The following is an 18,455-nucleotide window of genomic DNA, read 5'->3' on the forward strand; positions in this document are numbered from 1 at the left end:
GTCTTACTGCAACTTGATAGGTCAAGGCTGGTTGATATTCATGGGATATCCCCTTGTCTAAATAGAGAGGGAGGAGGGGAGGGTAAGCTGCAATCGGGATGTAAAGTAAATAACTTAACAATTATTATATTGGGAGGAATATGATCAAAATATGTTGTATGGAAACTTTTTTTTTCTTTAAGACTTATTTATTTATTATAAGTACACTGCGGCTGTCTTTAGACACACCAGAAGAGGGCATCAGATCACATTACAGATGGTTGTGAGCCACCATGTGGTTGCTGGGAATTGAACTCAGGACCTCTGGAAGAGCAGTCGGTGCTCTTAACCACTGAGCCATCTCTGCAGCCTAAAAAGAAATCTTTTAAAAAGAAGTCTATGAATTCAAATTCTGTAAGCACCAGATTTGCATCAAGACACAAGAACACAGGTTTATATAAGATGGGTATAAGGACGTAATGTTAGAACTAGGCCAGTGGGACTAGGGATAAGAGCTCAGTAGTTAAGAGTGCTTTTTGTTTTTGCAAAGGACCAGAGTTTGATTCTCAGCACCTGTATCAGGCAGCGACTGCCTGTTGTTAGGTCCCAAAGCAGGCCCCAAAATGGCAGTGCTGACTGTGTCCTAAGATGATAACCTGGGGCCTAACCCAGGCTGGAATTGGGGTAAATAAAGGATTCTTGTTGGGTAAACAGAATTCTAAACTCAGTATTCCTTATGTTTTTGTTTGTCAGGAAAACCACTACTTACCCTCTCTGCCTCTGATGGTCAACTGATGGGGGCAAAGCTCATCTAGTTCCCACTTAAGGCAAACAGCCTGCATCAGCTCAAGACCCCACCTTGCTGAGTGTCATAAAATCCACTTGCTTTCCCACCAGGTTGCAGCTGTCTGCTCTCTGATGCAGTCCAGTTTGTTCCCTAATAAACTGTTTTTCTACCTATGGAGTCTAGTTTGGTAGTTTTGGAACACTTGTTTATACCTGTAAGCCCAGCTTCCAAGAGGAACTGACACTCCTCTGACCTCCTCAAGTACACACACACACACACACACACACACACACACACACACACACACACTTAGCCAGTGCTTGGCAACAGCTCCCCTGCCTCCTCCCCCCACCATGTTGATAGGTACTGGGACATTGCAGACAGGCTTTGTCACTTGAGACCTGAGGTAGCATCAAAGGATTTTGATTCATGTTAAGGTTTTGGCACTAAGCACATCTTTTTTTTTTTTTTTTTTTTTTTTTTTTTTTTTTTTTTTTTTTTTTTTTGGAGCTGGGGACCGAACCCAGGACCTCTTGCTTGCTAGGCAAGTGCTCTACCGCTGAGCTAAATCCCCAACCCCTCACTAAGCACATCTTATTCCTCACACTCTTCCCTGATTCCTGCCTGGGAATCAGAGTGCCTGTCTCAGACTCTTGCTGTAAATTTCCTACCTCTGTCCTCAAAAGGCTTAAGAACAGACCCCATTTCTGCTACATGGGCTCTGATTCTCTTCAGATGGGACACCTTGCTGTCTGTCTCAGGTTCTGGTCCCTGAAGCCTCCTCAGAGCCCCCACTAGCCAGTTGTCCCTCTGTCTACCCATGACTTTAATAATTCTTCTAATAAAGTAACTTATGTTCATCTCAATGTCCTCTTGAACTACCCGACTCCATCTGAAGCCTAAGAGTGGGAAAGGGTTTACAGAAGTTGTTCAGGAAAGCAGGAACCCCAAGTCTGTGCCCCCCAAGACAGGGAACTAGATGAAAGAGAATGAGACCACTGGGGACAACGTGGGAGGTAGAATCAAATAGAAGGAGCACCTCAAAATCCAGACAGACAGAACTCCTCCAAACAGCTACCTTTTTGGGCGGGTAGGAGGAGATCATAAAGAGGGTCCTCAGGCAAGGTGGAAGAGATCCAAGAAGGGGTCCACCTGGAGCCAAGAAGGGGGTCTTGGTGTGTCAGGTACTGTGGCATGGTCTCTGGTGGAAGGTGAGAGCTTAAGTTTTGCCAGAGGAGGTAGAAGAACATTGGAAGGTAAGCAAAGAGATGGTGGGCACAGGCAGATACTTCAAAGATTCGACAGCAGATGCTTGTTAAATGGGCAGAGATGAGAACAAAGAAGCCAGGAGACCTGGGAGACTTGTGGGGTGTGGGTGAGGGGGATCATCAGGTAATGGAACTTCCAAAGGGCTCTGTGACTTAGGATCTAGCAATGCTCTGAGACATTAGGAAAGGGCTGGTTTATAAAAAGTACAAAGGGGGGCTGGAGAGATGGCTCAGTAGTTAAGAGCACTGGCTGCTCTTCCAGAGGTCCAGAGTTCAATTCCCAGCAACCACATGGTGGCTCACAACCATCTGTAACGGGATCCAATGCCCTCTTCTGGTGTCTGAAGACAGCTGCAGTGTACTCGCATACATTAAATAAATAAATAAATAGATCTTTTTAAAAAAAAAAAAAAGTACAAAGGGAGGTGGTCTGGGAGTGAATTGGCTCTGTCTAAGCTTCTCACAATCCCAAAAGAACTCTCACTTTTTGCAGGGTTGAAGTGGTCATTGGCCCTTTGTATCAGTGGGAATATGCTCTTCAATCCTCTTTCCAGTTTTTTAGTGTTCCAGTCTCTAGAGCATAATGATCAGGATCAGGGGTGGTGTGCAGACTTCCATGTCCTTGTTCTAGGAAGCAGAGTTGAGGATGTTGTAAAGAAGGACACTATGACCTGAGCAGTGTGGTGGCACATGCCTTTAATCCCGGAGGCAGCCGCACATGGATCATGAGTTCGAGGCCAGCCTGATCTATAGATTGAGTTCCAGGGCAGCCAAAAGCTATGCACAGAGAAACCCTGTCTCAAAAAAGCAAACAAAAAGGCAGTATGTAATAGGCAGCTCCTAAGACATCTTGGGGGCTAGCAAGATGGTGATGACTTCACCAGCAGGTGAAGGTCCATGCCACCCTTAGTGTCTAACGTGGATCTCAGGAGCCCACATAAAGGTAAAAGCTTGATAGACTTGTCTCTGGTCTCCACATGTACTGCGGTGGGCATAAGTCTCTCGGTTTGAGGATGCAGCTCAGGTGATAGAATCCTGCCAGGTGTTCAGAATCCTGGGTTCAGTCACCAACACCACAGAAAACCACAGAAAACTAGTGGAGATGCATACCTGTGATCCCAGCACTTGGAGGCTTAATTCTTCATAATGAGTTCAAGACCAGCCTATTAGAGTGAGACCCTATCTTAAACAAAACAAAACAAAACAAAACAAAATAAAAACCATGTAGGTCATCTTTTAAGAAGCTTTTTCCCCCTGTTTGTTGTTTGTTTTTCTTTTTTGAGACAAGGTTTCTCTGTGTAGCCCAGGCTGTCCTAGAACTTGCTCTGTAGACCAGGCTAGCCTTGAACTCACAGAGATTGGCCTGCCTCTGCCTCTGCCTCTGCCTCTGCCCCTGCCTCCTGAGTGCTGGGGTTAAAAATATGACATTACTTCCCAGCAAGAAACCTTCATTTTCAAAACTATTTTTTATTTTTTTGAGACAGAATTGCCCTGTTTAGCCCAGCAGTTCTCAACCTTTAGGGGTCAAATGACCTTTTCTTAAGGTTGCCTAAGACCATCAGAATACATTGATATTTACATTAGAATTCAAAATAGTAGCAAAAATACAATTATGAAATAGTAACAAAAATACTGTTTATGGTTGGGAGTCACCACAGCATGAAGAACTGTAAGAAAGGGCTGTAAGCATTAGGAAGGTGGAGAACCACTGATTTAGCCCTAACTATCCTGGTACTCTGTAGACCATACTGGCCTCAAACTCTCAAAGATCCACCTGTCTCTGCCTCCTGAGCGCTAAGATTAAAGGCGTGCACTACCATACTCGGCTCTAAGAACCTTTTATACTACACTTTCTGTTTCCTTGCCTGCATGCACTCCTTCCTACCTGTGAGAGCCTTAGGAATGTAGTCAACTCTGAGGTCATGGCTCCAGACTCACGTCCTGGAATCTGGTGCAGTGTAATAGAGAGAACATATCTTGGATTGTTTTGGTTAGCTCTGGCTTGGGAGGGCGAAGTTAGGTGGAAGCTGGGCCCACTTCCTCACAGGCTGCATTTCCTGTTTCAGGAATGGACAATCAAACTGTTCTGGCTGTCCAGTCCTTGTTGGATGGCCAAGGAGCAGTCCCTGATCCAACAGGGCAAGGTGTAAGTGCACCGCCTGCCATCCAGCCACTGGGTGAGTATCTGCGCTGCCCATCTGTTCAAGGCCAGAGGCTCCTCAAGCAGAATGTGTGAGGTTAACCGAGCATGGGAGGGCACTGCCCTGTGGCCTCAGACTGACCTCTGGTACCTGACTTCTCTCCCTTCCTCCTGCCTAAACCTTCTGGCTCATGCCTTTCTCGTCTAATGCTTAGAGGACGTGGATCGTGGGTCTCATCCTTTGGGAATGTCCAGGAGCCCTGACCTGTGCCTTGGAAGTCACGGCTCAACTTCCCTTCCTTGAAGAGAGGATATAGATTGTTTTCCAGTTCATGAGTTAAGCCTCTGGCAGTCAGAGCAAAGGAGGGGCTGGCGAGATGGCTCTGCGGTTAGGAGCACTGACTGCTCTTCCAGAGGTCCTGAGTTCAAATCCCAGCAACCACATGGTGGCTCACAACCATCTGTAATGGGATCCGATGCCCTATTCTGGTTTGTCTGAAGACGGATATAGTGTACTCATATACATAAAATAAATAAATAAATCTTAAAAAAAAAAGAAGCAGCAGTATGTCTCAGTAGTTAGCAATCTCTATCCTTTGAGTGGGTTTTCATTTATAAAGCACATGCCCTTTGAGGACCTTTGAGGTGCCCAGGACTTATCACAGCCATGCTGATAAATAAAACATGCTTCTTTCCCTTAGAGAACATGCAAGCTGGTGAAAATTGTTATTTGTGAGGCCAGCCTGGAATAAGGAATTGTGACTCTGGCATAAGCAGACTTCCTGGGAGTACAGGACATGACTCAGCAGTTAAGAGTTTTTGCAGGGGGCTGGGGATTTAGCTCAGTGGTAGAGCGCTTGCCTAGGAAGCGCAAGGCCCTGGGTTCGGTCCCCAGCTCCGGAAAAAAAAGAACCAAAAAAAAAAAAAAAAAAAAAGAGTTTTTGCAGAGGACCTGAGTTCCATTCGCAGCACATACTTAAGATGACTCACCACTGCCTGTAACTTCAGCTCCAGGAGATCTACTGGCCTCTGAGGACACTGTACGTGTATGCACGGACACAAATACACGCATGCACATAATATTAAAAGATACAAATAAATCTGTATAAAGAAGACTTCTTAAAGCTGATGAGCCATGCAGAGTGAGTTGATCTGAGATCCACTCAGGCAGGGGAATAGTGCATGCAGAGGCATAAGGAAAAGGCTGCATGGTACACTGGAGAGTCAAATCAGTCAGAATAGTCTATTGGTCAACTTGGAAGTGAAGTCCCTGTATGCTTCCATATTTTAAATTATTTGATACCTGGCTACACATGACTGGCTCTTCCTGAAGGCACCCGTTGGGCTCTGAACATTCCTAGGCTGCTTGACATCTGCATGGCAAGTCACACAGTGTTTTCAGACTTGCCGCTCTGAGGCCAGTTGATTTCCCGTTCTTCACTGTGATTCCCCTCCTGACTCATTCTTGCTTTTTTTCTTTACTGCACTTTACGTGTGGCCTCTTCGACTACCACCCTGCCCCAGACGATGAGGATGTCTTTCTCTGCGGGAAGTGTAAGAAGCAATTCAACTCATTGCCGGCCTTCATGACCCACAAGCGTGAGCAGTGCCAGGGGAACGCCCCTGCTCTGGCTACGGTCTCCCTGGCTACCAACAGCATCTACACACCTTCCGCAGCACCTGCTGCCGTCCAGCAGGCCCCGCCTCCTGCCAACCGCCAGGTAGTCACTCCTTCCTTTGCTTGGTGATTCCTACAGCAGGTCTTTTCCCACACATGCTGTACCGAGTCTTGGAGGAGCGATATTGAGCAGGGCAGATGAAGAATCTACCGTTGTGGGTTGGATGAATGGATAGGACACAAATTCATGAACATAGACGTGTTTTGCTGGACATACTGGTGTATATCTGTAATTCTAACACTCAGGAGTCTGAAACAGGAGAATCAAGAGTTCAAGACTGCACTGGGCTGTATCTTGCAAGGTGGCAGCAACGTATGTCCCTAGTCTGCCCACTTTTCTAGGTTATGCAGATCAGCATGACTTCTCTTCTTCATTCAGTCTCTAAGTATGCTTTCTCTAACACCTGGGGCCCCCGATACTTTGGGGTTCCTTACTCTTGCTCTGAAGCTTAGTTCCCTACTGTGTGGCTGCTTGATGCTCTTGGAGGACAGAAGAGGACATCAGGTCCCCTGGGGCTAGAGTTACAGATAGTTGGAAATTACCATGTGAGCGCTGAGAATTGAACCAGGGTCCTCTGCAAGAGTAACCAGTGCTCTTAACCACTGAGCCATCTCTCCAACCCCTTTGCTTTAGTTTTTGAGAAAGTCTTTTTCTTTTCTTTTTTTTTTTTTTTTTTTTTTGGTTCTTTTTTTCGGAGCTGGGGACCGAACCCAGGGCCTTGCGCTTCCTAGGTAAGTGCTCTACCACTGAGCTAAGTCCCCAGCCCCCTTTTTTTTTTTTTTTTTTAATTTATTTATTATATATAAGTACTCTGTAGCTGTCTTCAGACATACAAGAAGAGGGCCTCAGATCTCATTACAGATGGTTGTGAGCCACTGTGTGGTTGCTGGGGTTTGAACTCAGGACCTTTAGAAGCACAGTCAGTGCTCTAACCACTGAGCCATCTCTCCAGCCCGAGACAGTCCCTCAATGTAGCACAAGCTGGTCTAAAAGTTACTGTGTTCAAAGTTAGCCTCTGGCCCCCAGGTACTAGGATTTTAGAGGTAGACCCCTCTGTGTGGCTTGAACTTAGAGTTTTTTTCTTTTTTGTTTTCTTTTTTTTTTTCTATTTTTTCTTGTTTTTGTTGAGGTAGGGTCTCTCTGTGTAGCATTGGCTATTCTGGCACTCACTCCATAGACCAGACTGCCCTTGAACGCAGAGACTTCTGCCTCTGCCTCTGAGAGCTGGGATTAAAGGTGTACATCACCACTGCCTGTCGAATTTAGGTCTTTTATATCACCCCCCAGCTTCCTTATAGAGCCACAGACATGTTCCCACCTCTCTTTCTCAGATCTCCACATACATCACAGTGCCCCCATCCCCACTGATCCAGACCCTGGTGCAAGGGAACATCCTGGTGAGCGATGACGTGCTCATGTCTGCCATGTCAGCCTTCACCTCCCTGGACCAGCCAATGCCTCAAGGACCCTCCCCTGTGCAGGTAAGGAGGCAGAGGCGGGGCTTTCCCTGGGGCTCTACTTTTTCTTCTCCCAATGGTGGGGAGTGACTCCAGGGCCTAGTTACGTTTCTCAAGAGTTTAATTCCAGGCTTGAAAACCAACTCCTGTGAAACCAGAATATTATAGAAGAAAATGGCCTTAGCTCCAGTTCCCCTACATGGAAGGGACTCTCTGCCTTCTCTGACCAGCCCTGCAGAGCAAGGGATCCTTGACAACCACTTTCCAGCTATTTTAAGTTCCATTTCTATTCTTGACCCAATGCTAGCAATAGAAAATATAGTGTCTCCTTGAGATTTTCTAGTGCACATAGGTGACCATGCTCTCAGAAGCCCCTGTTACATTGTAGTAAGTGACTGCTCTGTGGTCACTGCCCTGGGAAATGTCCCAAAGTCAGTCTTGAGTCATCAATCGAGAGCCAGTCCAGCTTTATGAACTTTTGTTTTGTTTTCTTTTGTTTGTTTGTTTGTAATACCCTTGTTAGGCCTCCTCCGTTGACCTGTGTATGCCCAAGGCAGGCTAGCCTAGCCAACCATAGAGAAAAGCAATCACAGCCCCCAGCCGATGTCCCTTGAAATTCTCCCAGGTCTTCGTTTCCTTCCTTCCCTGTCTCAGCGCCATCCTCTGAGCTGCCCAGTGGGTTGGTGTCCTTTCCACAAGCTGGCGAACGAGACACTTCAATGCTGCCATTTTCTCTTCTGATTGCAGAACAGCTTGAACATGCATCCTGTGCCCAATTACCTCACCCAGCCTCCACCCCCTCCTCCACCCCCTCCACCCCTGCCCCCGCCCCCCCAGCCTCCCCCTCCCCCACCCCAGACCCTGGGTCCTTCTGGGCGCTCCAACCCTGTTGGGAACAGCGTGGTGGAGGTGTACAGTGCTGCTGCTCCCATGGCGGGGAACGGAACGGTGGACATTCAGGCACTGGGGATGCAGCCATACCCACCCCTGGAGGTGAGCAGAGGCAGTGGTGTGGTGGGGGCGGTCAGGGGAACTGGGCACGGTCATCATGGGGAACAGAAGCAGCCCCAAGCCTTTCCTCCTGAGTACCAGTATAGGGGGAGGAGGGCTGTAATCAAAGCGTGCAGTCTACAGATAGAACATGCAAACTGCGTGAGGCCACTTAGGACTGAGGAGCAGAGTCTGGGTTTAAACCCAGACAGCCCAGCTCCAATGCTACCTCATAAAGCCCCTCCTCCCCTTTCTTTCTCTTATTTAGTGAATGGGGGGCATGTGTGTGGAAGTCACAGGACAACTTGTGAGAGTCCATTCTCTCCCACTCCGTGGGCTCTGGGGATCCAACCTAGGTCATGAGTCTTGGCAGCAAAGGCCTTTACCCACTGAGCCATCTTTTTTTTTTTTCCTTTTCTTTTTTCTGGAGCTGGGGACTGAACCCAGGGCCTTGCGCTTGCTAGGCAAGCACTCTACCACTGAGCTAAATCCCCAACCCCTTCCACTGAGCCATCTTACTGGCCCACTTCGTGAAGTTCTAAGGGGTCTTGGGAGTACTTGGCCTACGTGAGCCAGGGGCAAACTTTGGTGGTGATGGAATGGCAGTGGTTAAAGCAGCTAGGGCCATAGTGAAGGTCCATGGGCAGGAAGCTATCCTGTCCCTTCAAAGGCTCTCCCCTGTCACAGTGCTGTCCTTCTAGGTGCCAAATCAGTGTGTGGAGGCTCCAGTGTACCCCACACCCCCGGTGTACAGCCCTGGCAAGCAGGAATTCAAACCCAAAGGACCCAACTCCACTGCCCCCATGACCAGTGCAACTGGGAGCACGGTGGCCACCTTTGACCCCCCACCGACGCTGAAGACCAGACGTGCTAAAGGTGCCAGTGGACTCCCAGAAGGTTGGCCACCCACCAGACGTGGGCGTCTTTCCTTGGCATTGGCTTCCCCACAGGTTGCTTGGTTCTGGTCTTTGCTGTTAAAACAGTTAGGGTTGAGTTTGGTGGCATATATTGGAAAAGTTGAAATGGCAGTGACTTAGGATGGTGAGGATTTTCTTTCCTTAGACCAGAAGCAGAAAATCTGGGAAGTCTGCGTCACTGTCACCAAGCACCCATGCTACTTTTGTTGTTCTGTTTCTCTGTCTCTAGAGCATGTTTTCTAGGGACGTGGTTTATCACGGTGCCCTGTCACCTAGGTAGGTTGCCGAAATGCCAGTCATCAGTTTCATATTCCAGAGAGTAAGAAAGAGGAGGAAGAGGAAGAGAAGGGTAAAGGGTACCTCCCAGCTTCCAGAAGTTCTAGATGGCACCGTTCCGTATATAGCCGTGTGGCCCTGCTTAGCTGCAAAGAAAGTTAGGAAACATTTAACTTAGCCAGGAACCCTAACTACCCTCTGACTTAGGGGATACTGGAGGGAGGAGATGGAACTGGCTATCGGTTACACCTGTGTGATCCTCCCCCCTCCCAGAGACGCTAAGTGTGGCATCAGAGAAGCGAGGCAGAACCAGGGAGTGGATGTGGTGGGGAAGGAACTGGGAATTTCTTTCTTTTTTTTTTTTTTTTAAAGATTTATTTATTTTGTATATGAGTACACTGTAGCTGTCTTCTGACACACCAGAAGAGGGCATCAGATTCCATTACAGATGGTTGTGAGCCACCATGTGGTTGATGGGACTTGAACTCAGGACCTCTGGAAGAGCAGTCAGTGCTCTTAACCACTGAGCCATCTCTCCAACCCCCTGAACTGGGAATTTCTTAAGGGCTTCCCTTTCAACCTATTCCCTATCCCTTCTTAGCATCTGTGCATTACCTTCTGGGGATTTAGGTCCCTGTCCAGGGTCTCCCCTGTTGTCACTCACAGTTTAATGGAGAAACAGCAGGCTAGAAAAGGACACACCTTCATTTCTGGAGGGAAGGAAGTAGTCATACTGGTACCTGGGGACAAACTTCCCAGGCAGGGGAATGAATGCAGGTCCTGAGGTAATAAGACCATGTGTGCGGACATCATGAGTAGCAAGAAGTCCATTGCAAGATGGAGGAAATGCTGCAGTTGGCAGGGGCAGAGGGTGTGGAGTCCTCAAGGCCATGGCAGAGCAGGTGGACTTCATCATGAGGCAGAGGCAGCCTTTGAGAGAGCTTTGTCTGTTCCCTTCAGAGCAAGGCTTGGACTTTCCCTCTCGCACTGTCTGTGTGTAGACAGAGATGTCTCCAAGGTGCAGCCCTGTCTGACCCCAGGGACAGGGGAGAAGCCATTGGAGCCTCCCCAGTTCCCTCTGCTGGGTCCTCAGCCTAACCATTCCTTTCCTCCATTGTCTCCCAGCTGCAGGGAAGCCAAAGGCTCAGAAACTCAAGTGCTCCTACTGTGACAAGTCGTTCACCAAAAACTTTGACCTTCAGCAGCACGTCCGAAGGTAGCCCTGGGGGCAGCGCTGGGGGGGCAGCATGGGGCAGCATGGGCCAGGCAGCAAGGGGGGTGGGCAGCACAGGCCAGGCGAGGAGGCAGCGAGGAGGCAGCAAGGCTTCCTTCTCAGGCCTCCTGGCCATCTGTGGGCGGGCAGTACAGAGGAGGAGGGTTTCTACATTCTTCTCAGATTGGGGTGGGGGGCTGGTGGGAGGGGTGGGGGGAGTGGGGGGAGTGGAGGGTCCTGAGCATAATCACTGAGACAGGAAGATTGGCAGCTCTGTGTGGGCAGGCACTCTTAACAGAGAGCATCTTCACACACACACACACACACACACACACACACACACACACACACACACACATTGCCAAATGTTGCCAAAAGTAAACTAGATGTCATCGAGACCATTCAGCACTAGTGGAAATGTTCAAATTGGCACTGTTAACCTTGTATGGCTGTTAGAGCCTGGCTAGTGCAGCTAAAAATCGGAACTTTTAAATTCCACCTAATGACGAAGCTAAGTGTGACTAGTCCCAAACATCTCCCTTATTACATGGCGCCCTTTGGATCCTAAATGACATTGTTGTTATTTAGTCCCTGCATTTTCTTTTTTTTTTTTTTTTTTTTTTTCTCATTAAACTTGTTTTAATGGTCTCAAAATTCTGTGACAGATTTTTGGTCAAGTTGTTTCCATTAAAAAGTACTGATTTTGAAAACTAATAACTTAAAACTGCCACACACAAAAAAAAATGGTCCACAAAACATTCTTTCCTTCTGAAGGTTTTACGATGCATTGTTATCATTAACCAGTCTTTTACTATTAAACTTAAATGGCCAATTGAGACAAACAGTTCTGAGACCGTTCTTCCACCACTGATTAAGACTGGGGTGGCAGGTGTTAGGGATAATATTCATTTAGCCTTCTGAGCTTTCTGGGCAGACTTGGTGACTTTGCCAGCTCCTGCAGCCTTCTTGTCCACGGCTTTGATGACACCCACAGCAACTGTCTGCCTCATGTCACGAACAGCAAAACGACCAAGTGGAGGGTAGTCAGAGAAGCTTTCAACACACATGGGCTTGCCAGGGACCATGTCAACAATGGCAGCATCACCAGACTTCAAGAATTTGGGGCCAGCTTCCAGCTTCTTACCAGAACGACGATCGATCTTCTCTTTAAGCTCGGCAAACTTGCATGCTATGTGGGCCGTGTGGCAGTCCAGAACAGGGGCATAGCCAGCACTGATCTGGCCTGGATGGTTCAGGATAATCACCTGAGCAGTGAAGCCAGCTGCTTCCATTGGTGGGTCATTTTTGCTGTCCCCAGCAACATTGTCACGTCTAACGTCTTTGACAGACACGTTCTTTACGTTGAAGCCTACATTGTCCCCAGGCAGAGCTTCACTCAAAGCTTCATGGTGCATTTCCACAGACTTGACTTCAGTTGTTACATTGACTGGAGCAAAGGTAACCACCATACCAGGTTTGAGAACACCAGTTTCCACTCGGCCCACAGGGACAGTGCCAATGCCGCCAATTTTATAGACATCCTGGAGGGGCAGTCGCAGAGGCTTGTCAGTTGGACGAGTTGGCGGCAGAATGCAGTCCAAAGCTTCCAGCAGCGTGGTGCCACTGGCACTGCCATCTTTGCGGGTGACTTTCCATCCCTTGAACCACGGCATATTAGCACTTGGCTCCAGCATGTTGTCACCATTCCAACCAGAAATTGGCACAAATGCTACTGTGTCAGGGTTGTAGCCAATTTTCTTAATGTAGGTGCTGACTTCCTTAACGATTTCCTCGTATCTCTTCTGACTGTATGGTGGCTCGGTGGAATCCATTTTGTTGACACCAACAATTAGCTGTTTCACACCCAAAGTGTAAGCCAGAAGAGCATGCTCACGGGTCTGCCCGTTCTTGGAGATACCAGCTTCAAATTCCCCAACACCAGCAGCAACAATCAGGACAGCGCAGTCAGCCTGAGATGTGCCCGTAATCATGTTCTTGATGAAGTCTCTGTGTCCTGTAGTCCCTGCATTTTCAATACATTGGTACTCACTAGAAGTGGTTTTTCCTTTTTAAAGCCTGTGGGACTTTTTGGTTTTAGTTTTTGTGTGAGTACACTGTAGCTGTCTTCAGACACACCAGAAGAGGGCATCGGATCCCATTACAGATGGTTGTGAGCCACCATGTGGTTGCTGGGAATTGAACTCAGGACCTCTGGAAGAGCAGTCAGTGCTCTAACCGCTGAGCCATCTCTCCAGCCTGAGGCTTCACTCTTTAAAATTATTTTGAAAGCTGGGCTTGGTGGCGCACCCCTTTAATCCCAGCACTCAGGAGACACAGGCAGGCGGATCTGTGTGAGTTTCAGACCAGTGTGGTCTACCTAGTAAGCTCCAGGCCAGCCAGAATTATATGGTGAGACTCTGTCTCCAAAGGGGAAAAAAAAAGACTTTAAGTTTTGAAAAAGTGTGTTGAGAGGATTTATCGGCCCAGCACGTGCTTAGTGTCTGAAAGACCCTGGTTCAGTCAGTCCCCAGCATCACAAAACAATAGGAAGTTGACTTTGCTGGATGAGGTAATGCGCCGTGTAATGAGGTAATGCGCTGTGTAATCCTGGTATTTGGAATATTGATGATCATAAATTGAAGGCTGCTCTCCTTGATGGCATTCAAGGTCATCCTTAGCTACAAAGCAAGTTCTAGGGTGACCTGGGCTACATGAGACCTTGTCTCAAAAAAAAAATTGTTTTTTGAAGAAAATGTTAGGATAGTACTACATGAATATTTTCTTGGGGACTGGAGAGGTGGCTCTGAGGTTGTGAGCACCGTCTGCTCTTTCAGAGGACCCAGATTCAATTTCTAGCCCTATCTGTGACTCCAGTTCCGAAGGACCCAGTCCCCGCTTCTGACCTCCGTAGGCACCAGGCACACATGTGGTACACAGACATGTATGTAATCAAAACAGCCATATACATAAAATAAAAACAAGTCTTAAAGAAAAAATGTTTCCTCCCAAAGCTGCAGGTTCTGACTTAGTGTAGTGCTCTCGCTAGCATGTAGGAGGTCTGTGGTCCAGTCCCTGTAAGGGCAAACAAGCGAACAAAAGAGTAAATGCCAATTATTAACTAATAAACAAATGTGGCAGGCACTGAGCTGAGGCTGTGCTTGGGCCAAGGAGATAGATAGTTCAGTAGGTAAAGGGATTTGCCAAGCCTAAGAACCTGGGTTAATTTCTGGGGATTTTCTACCACATGGTAGGTAAAGAAAACCCCCACAAGACGTTCTTTGACCTCCAAGTATATGCTGTGGCACCTTCATGCTTACGCACGCGCGTACCCACACACACACACACACACACAGAGTTTCCTACTTGATGCTTTAAAGGTTAGGAAATCTGTCATCCCAGACTGAGGTAGCCAAGGAGAGGATCTGCTCATTGAGAGCTTAGGAGCCGTCTTTCCACCTTTGGTGTAGCTGCCACACTGGGAGAGCGGGTCTTCATGGTGTCAGAGTGATGACACCAGTAACTCTGTGATGACCAGTAACGTCTCTGGGCCCTCCTGGTGACTGTGAGCCCCTGGGTGGAGGCCATGTCCCTGTTTGTACACAGGAATGCTGACTAACCTTGTTCCTACAGCCACACGGGGGAAAAGCCCTTCCAGTGCATTGCATGTGGCCGTGCCTTTGCCCAGAAGTCTAACGTCAAGAAGCACATGCAAACTCATAAGGTGTGGCCTCCAGGGAGAAGTGGTGGCACAGTTTCCCGAAACTCTGTGACGGTACAAGTCATGGCTTTGAACCCCAACAGGCAAGAGGAGGAAGACACAGGTGGGTGGATTGGGAGGAGCTGGGCCACTCTTCCCACTCATCCCCTCTGATGCTTCAGAGTGTTGTCCGACGACGTCGTGGGAACCGAACCCAGGGTCTGTTGTATTCCAGAGCAGAGCTGTACATGCAATACATGCTCAGTCCCAGCCTCATAGGTTTTGTTGCTAGTTGGGTGGCCTCTGTGACTTCTCTGGGCCTCAGAGAAACTACTTTCTCTATGAAATGGGACCTAGCGAGCTGGGTGAGGTCTCCGCGTGTCATCCTGGTCTTGGAGAAGCTAAGGATGGATCAGGAGTTGGCAGTCGGCCTCTGTTACATAGAGATTATGAGTCCAGTCTGTGCTATACAGCAGCCTATCTAAACAAGGGAGCACGGGGGAAAGGAAGGACGCCAAGTATGTAATATGTGCGCCATTACTCTAATGCTGTGTCCAGGGCAGACATCACTCACTAATTACTTACTATCTCTTTCTCTCTGGCTGAGCCTGAATCCCACATTAGAATCTATGTCCTCCCTCCCTTCCTCCCTCCCTCCCTCCCTCCCTCCCTCCCTCCCTTCCTTCTGTCCTCCCTCTCACTGTGCCCTCCCCCTCCCCTGGGTCTCATGTAGCCTAGACTGGCTTAGAACATGCTGTATAGCTGAAAGTGGCCTTGAACACCTGATCTCCCTCCTCCACCTTCTGAGTGCTATTATGGACCTGTGCTATTTCACCTAGTTCTATGTAGTGCCAGAAGCTGAACCCAGGGTGTCGTTTGTTCAGGGCTCTTGATGTCAGGGAGAGGGCAGGGTGGCCTAATTAGCAAAGATGGAGCAAAGGTAAGTGTCCCAGTTAGGAAGGCCTGGGAGGCAGTCTGAGTGTGCATAGAAGTCTTCAGTGTCTAATGACCACGGAGAGGGCAAAGGTAAGGAGAGGAACGGAGGTCACTGGCTGTCTCTCAGTCAGAATGTACGTCAGGGCTGTGGATGTAACTTAGGCTAGAGTGTTTGCCTCCCACAGGATGCCCTGGGCTCAGTCCCCAACAGTATATAAACTGAGCAGGGTGGGTGTTGGGAGAGAGTGCAGGAGGATTAGAGGTTCAAGGCTGGGGCTGGAGAGATGGCTCAGTGGTTAAGAGCATTGATGCTCTTCTAGAAGTGCTGAGTTCAATTCCCAACAACCACATGGTGGCTCACAACCATCTGTAATGGGATCCGATGCCCTCTTCTGGAGTATCCAAGCAGAGAACAGTGTACTCATATACATAGAATAAATTAATTTTAAAAAACAAAACCAAACCAGAAGTTCAAGGTCCCTTTTAGCTACATAGCATATTTGAGGCCGACCTGGACTACATGAGACCCTGTCTTGGGGAAAAAAAAGTGTGTTAGTATTTTAGCCTCTTGTCTGGTGGTGCTAGAGTTGGAGTGCAGCCTTGAACACATCGTCTGGGAGCAAGTCTGCAGTCCGTGTCCCAGGAGCCTTCCTGTGTGGGATGGCTCTTGTCCTGCCTCACTCAAAACCCTTCCCTGTGACTTCTTTCTCTCTCTGCGTAGGGTTGGGTCAGTCCCTGTCCAGCACCACGCAGCCCCAGGCCTTGCCCACGGCAGGAGAGGAGGAAGGCAACAAGCCAGAGGCCAAGCAGGTGGTTCTCATCGACAGCTCCTACCTGTGTCAGTTCTGCCCCAGCAAGTTCAGCACCTACTTTCAGCTCAAGTCCCACATGATCCAGCACAAGAAGGAGCAGGTGGGTGGGAGGAAAGCAGAGGGCGGGCACAGCTCCCCATTTATGAGCTTGATGACACTGGGGTCACCCCTGCTGCCTGGAAAGGGACAGGGCTGAGCCCAGCCTTTCCCATGGCTCGCTGTCCTCAGGGCAGATTCCTGGCAGAAGGGAGCAGTGATTAGGTTAGAGACCTTTGAGTTAGCTGGTGTAAATGGTGAGGGACATTGTGTATGATATAGCAGGAGGCGGAGCCAGGGCAGTAGCTCAGCTCAGCATCAAGGGCGGTGGTTATCCTACTGTGGGCGTGGCTTTTCTTTTTTTAAGTAACAGGTTATGGTTGTGTAGCCCAGGCTGACTAGAACTGGCCACGTAGACCAGGCTAGCCTCAAATTTGCAAAGATCTGCCTGCTTCGGCCTCCTGGGTGCTGGGATTAAAGAGCATCGCTATGCCCGAATGCTGTTTCCAACCTTTGTTTATTTAATATGTGTGTGCACACGCACGCATGAGCACACGCTCGCACAAGCGCCAAGGAGAATGTGAAGGTTAGAAGACAACTGTAGGAGGTGGTTCTCTCCCGGAAATTGAAGTCGGGTCAGGTTGTCAAGTTCAGCGTCACCTGATTTACCTTCTGAGCCGCCTCACGTGACAGGGTTATTCTTCATCGAAAATCCAGTCTTTTTTTTTTTTTTTTTTTTTTTTTTTCCGGAGCTGGGGACCGAACCCAGGGCCTTGCGCTTCCTAGGCAAGCGCTCTACCACTGAGCTAAATCCCCAACCCCCAGTCTTAGTGTTTCTTATGAGCAGTGGAAACCTTTCCTAGAATTCTCTGCATCTCTTATGGATCAGAGACAGGTTTTTTGTTTTTTGTTTGTTTTTTTTTCTATTTTTCAGAGCTGGGGACCGAACCCAGGGCCTTGCGCTTGCTAGGCAAGCGCTCTACCACTGAGCTAAATCCCCAACCCCAGAGACAGTTTTGTTTCGTTTTGTTTAAAGACAAGTGCTCTTGGGGGTCGGAGAGATGGCTCAGTGGTTAAGAGCACTGTCTGCTCTTCCAGAGGCCCTGAGTTCAATTCCCAGCAATCACATGGTGGCTCACAACCATCTGTAATGGGACGTGATGCCCTCTTCTGGTGTGTCTGAGGACAGCTACAGTGTACTTATATATATATATATACATACATAAATAATTCTTTAAAAAAAAAGACAAGCACTCTCAAAACCAAGCAGCGGCTCGGTGGTTAGGTGCACTGAGCTCAGTTCCTAGCACCCACACCAGGGGATAGCACCCTCTTCTAGCCTTTGAGCCACCTGTACTGGCATGTGCATGCACATGTGTGTGCTGAGACTGGCCTTGAACTGATCTTCCAAGCACCGAGGTTGTGAGTGTGTGTGCCTGTCTATGAGGTTTCAGAGCGCTTCCTGCATGGTAGGTAAGCCTGCTACCGACTGAGCCAAGTGATGAGCGGTGTCCCCAGCTCCAGAGCCCTTATCACTGTTAATGTGCTGCTCTTATCAAATAGAGGACTATTAATATGTGTATAGTAATAGAAGGCTGGCCAGCAGTTAGGGCTTTATTTCTCTCTTATCACAGTAGGCCAGAAATGAGCAGTATTGGGCTTGGATAGCAGGCTAGGTGTATCACCGTGGGCCAGGCTTCTGACTCTATTCTCCAGAGTCTTTGGCTTGCGGTATTCACCCTCGAAGAAGCTGCAGGTCAGTCACGATGACTCCATCTGTTACATTTATATGCCACTCAAGATAAATGCAAAAAAATAGAAGGGTTCCTGCCAGCAGGCTTTCGCCATCTTGTTTCAGGAGGGATGATGTCCCCAGAGACCATTGCCTGCATATCATTGCCAAGGAAGGAGACGCAGGTTGTCACGGGGGTGAAGGGTGTTTACCCAGTCTGTTGCTACCCTGGGGGAACTAGAGTCGATGTAATTAAGGATAAAGAGAACTTGGCATTGTGTGGGCACCTGAGGAATACGGATGACTACTAGAATTTTCAAAATACTGCAAGCGTATTTGTTATAGACTTGACATCAAACATGTCAGACTGTCACACAGTTCATGAAAGGAGAGGTGGAAATGATCATCCAGTTCACACAGTATATGACACCTGTCTCTACACTTAACTGTCCCCCATCAGACTGCTAAGCCAGATGCAGATTCTATTAATGTCTCATCTGTAGCCTTTGGAGTTAACTCTTCTATCTGACAAAAAA

General features: G+C 48.4%; 2 protein-coding genes and 1 non-coding gene across 7 annotated transcripts in view; 1 reads left to right on the forward strand and 2 right to left on the reverse strand.

Moving 5' to 3' along the window:
- Positions 1-18,455, forward strand: part of Zfp341 (zinc finger protein 341) — a 33,512-nt gene that overhangs the window by 4,292 nt on the left and 10,765 nt on the right. Inside the window, exons 2-9 of one of the 5 annotated variants that reach the window (XM_008762405.4) lie at positions 4,101-4,211; positions 5,699-5,895; positions 7,185-7,334; positions 8,058-8,303; positions 9,002-9,197; positions 10,619-10,709; positions 14,337-14,527; positions 16,061-16,251. In XM_008762405.4, the coding sequence (XP_008760627.2) occupies positions 4,101-4,211; positions 5,699-5,895; positions 7,185-7,334; positions 8,058-8,303; positions 9,002-9,197; positions 10,619-10,709; positions 14,337-14,527; positions 16,061-16,251 (1,373 nt within the window). Of the gene's footprint in view, positions 1-4,100; positions 4,212-5,698; positions 5,896-7,184; positions 7,335-8,057; positions 8,304-8,987; positions 9,198-10,618; positions 10,710-14,336; positions 14,528-16,060; positions 16,252-18,455 lie in introns of those variants that run through there. The other 4 variants (XM_039106691.2, XM_039106692.2, XM_063285100.1 and 1 more) reach the window with 4 other exon arrangements.
- On the reverse strand, positions 1,270-1,342 carry Trnaa-agc3 (transfer RNA alanine (anticodon AGC) 3). Its single transcript has one exon. It is a non-coding gene; the product is annotated as a tRNA-Ala (tRNA).
- Eef1a1l2 (eukaryotic translation elongation factor 1 alpha 1 like 2) lies at positions 11,303-13,799 on the reverse strand. The gene has a single exon (XM_039106696.2). The coding sequence runs from the start codon at positions 12,695-12,697 to the stop codon at positions 11,612-11,614; it is 1,086 nt and encodes a 361-aa protein (XP_038962624.1). The 5' UTR covers positions 12,698-13,799; the 3' UTR covers positions 11,303-11,611.

This window comes from Rattus norvegicus, chromosome 3, assembly GCF_036323735.1.
Source record: "Rattus norvegicus strain BN/NHsdMcwi chromosome 3, GRCr8, whole genome shotgun sequence".
NCBI classification, from domain to species: Eukaryota; Metazoa; Chordata; class Mammalia; order Rodentia; family Muridae; genus Rattus; species Rattus norvegicus.

Bases quoted from the DNA above. Each gene is read 5' to 3' on its own strand.
- Eef1a1l2 (XM_039106696.2), bottom strand. From the start codon at position 12,697: ATGATTACGGGCACATCTCAGGCTGACTGCGCTGTCCTGATTGTTGCT.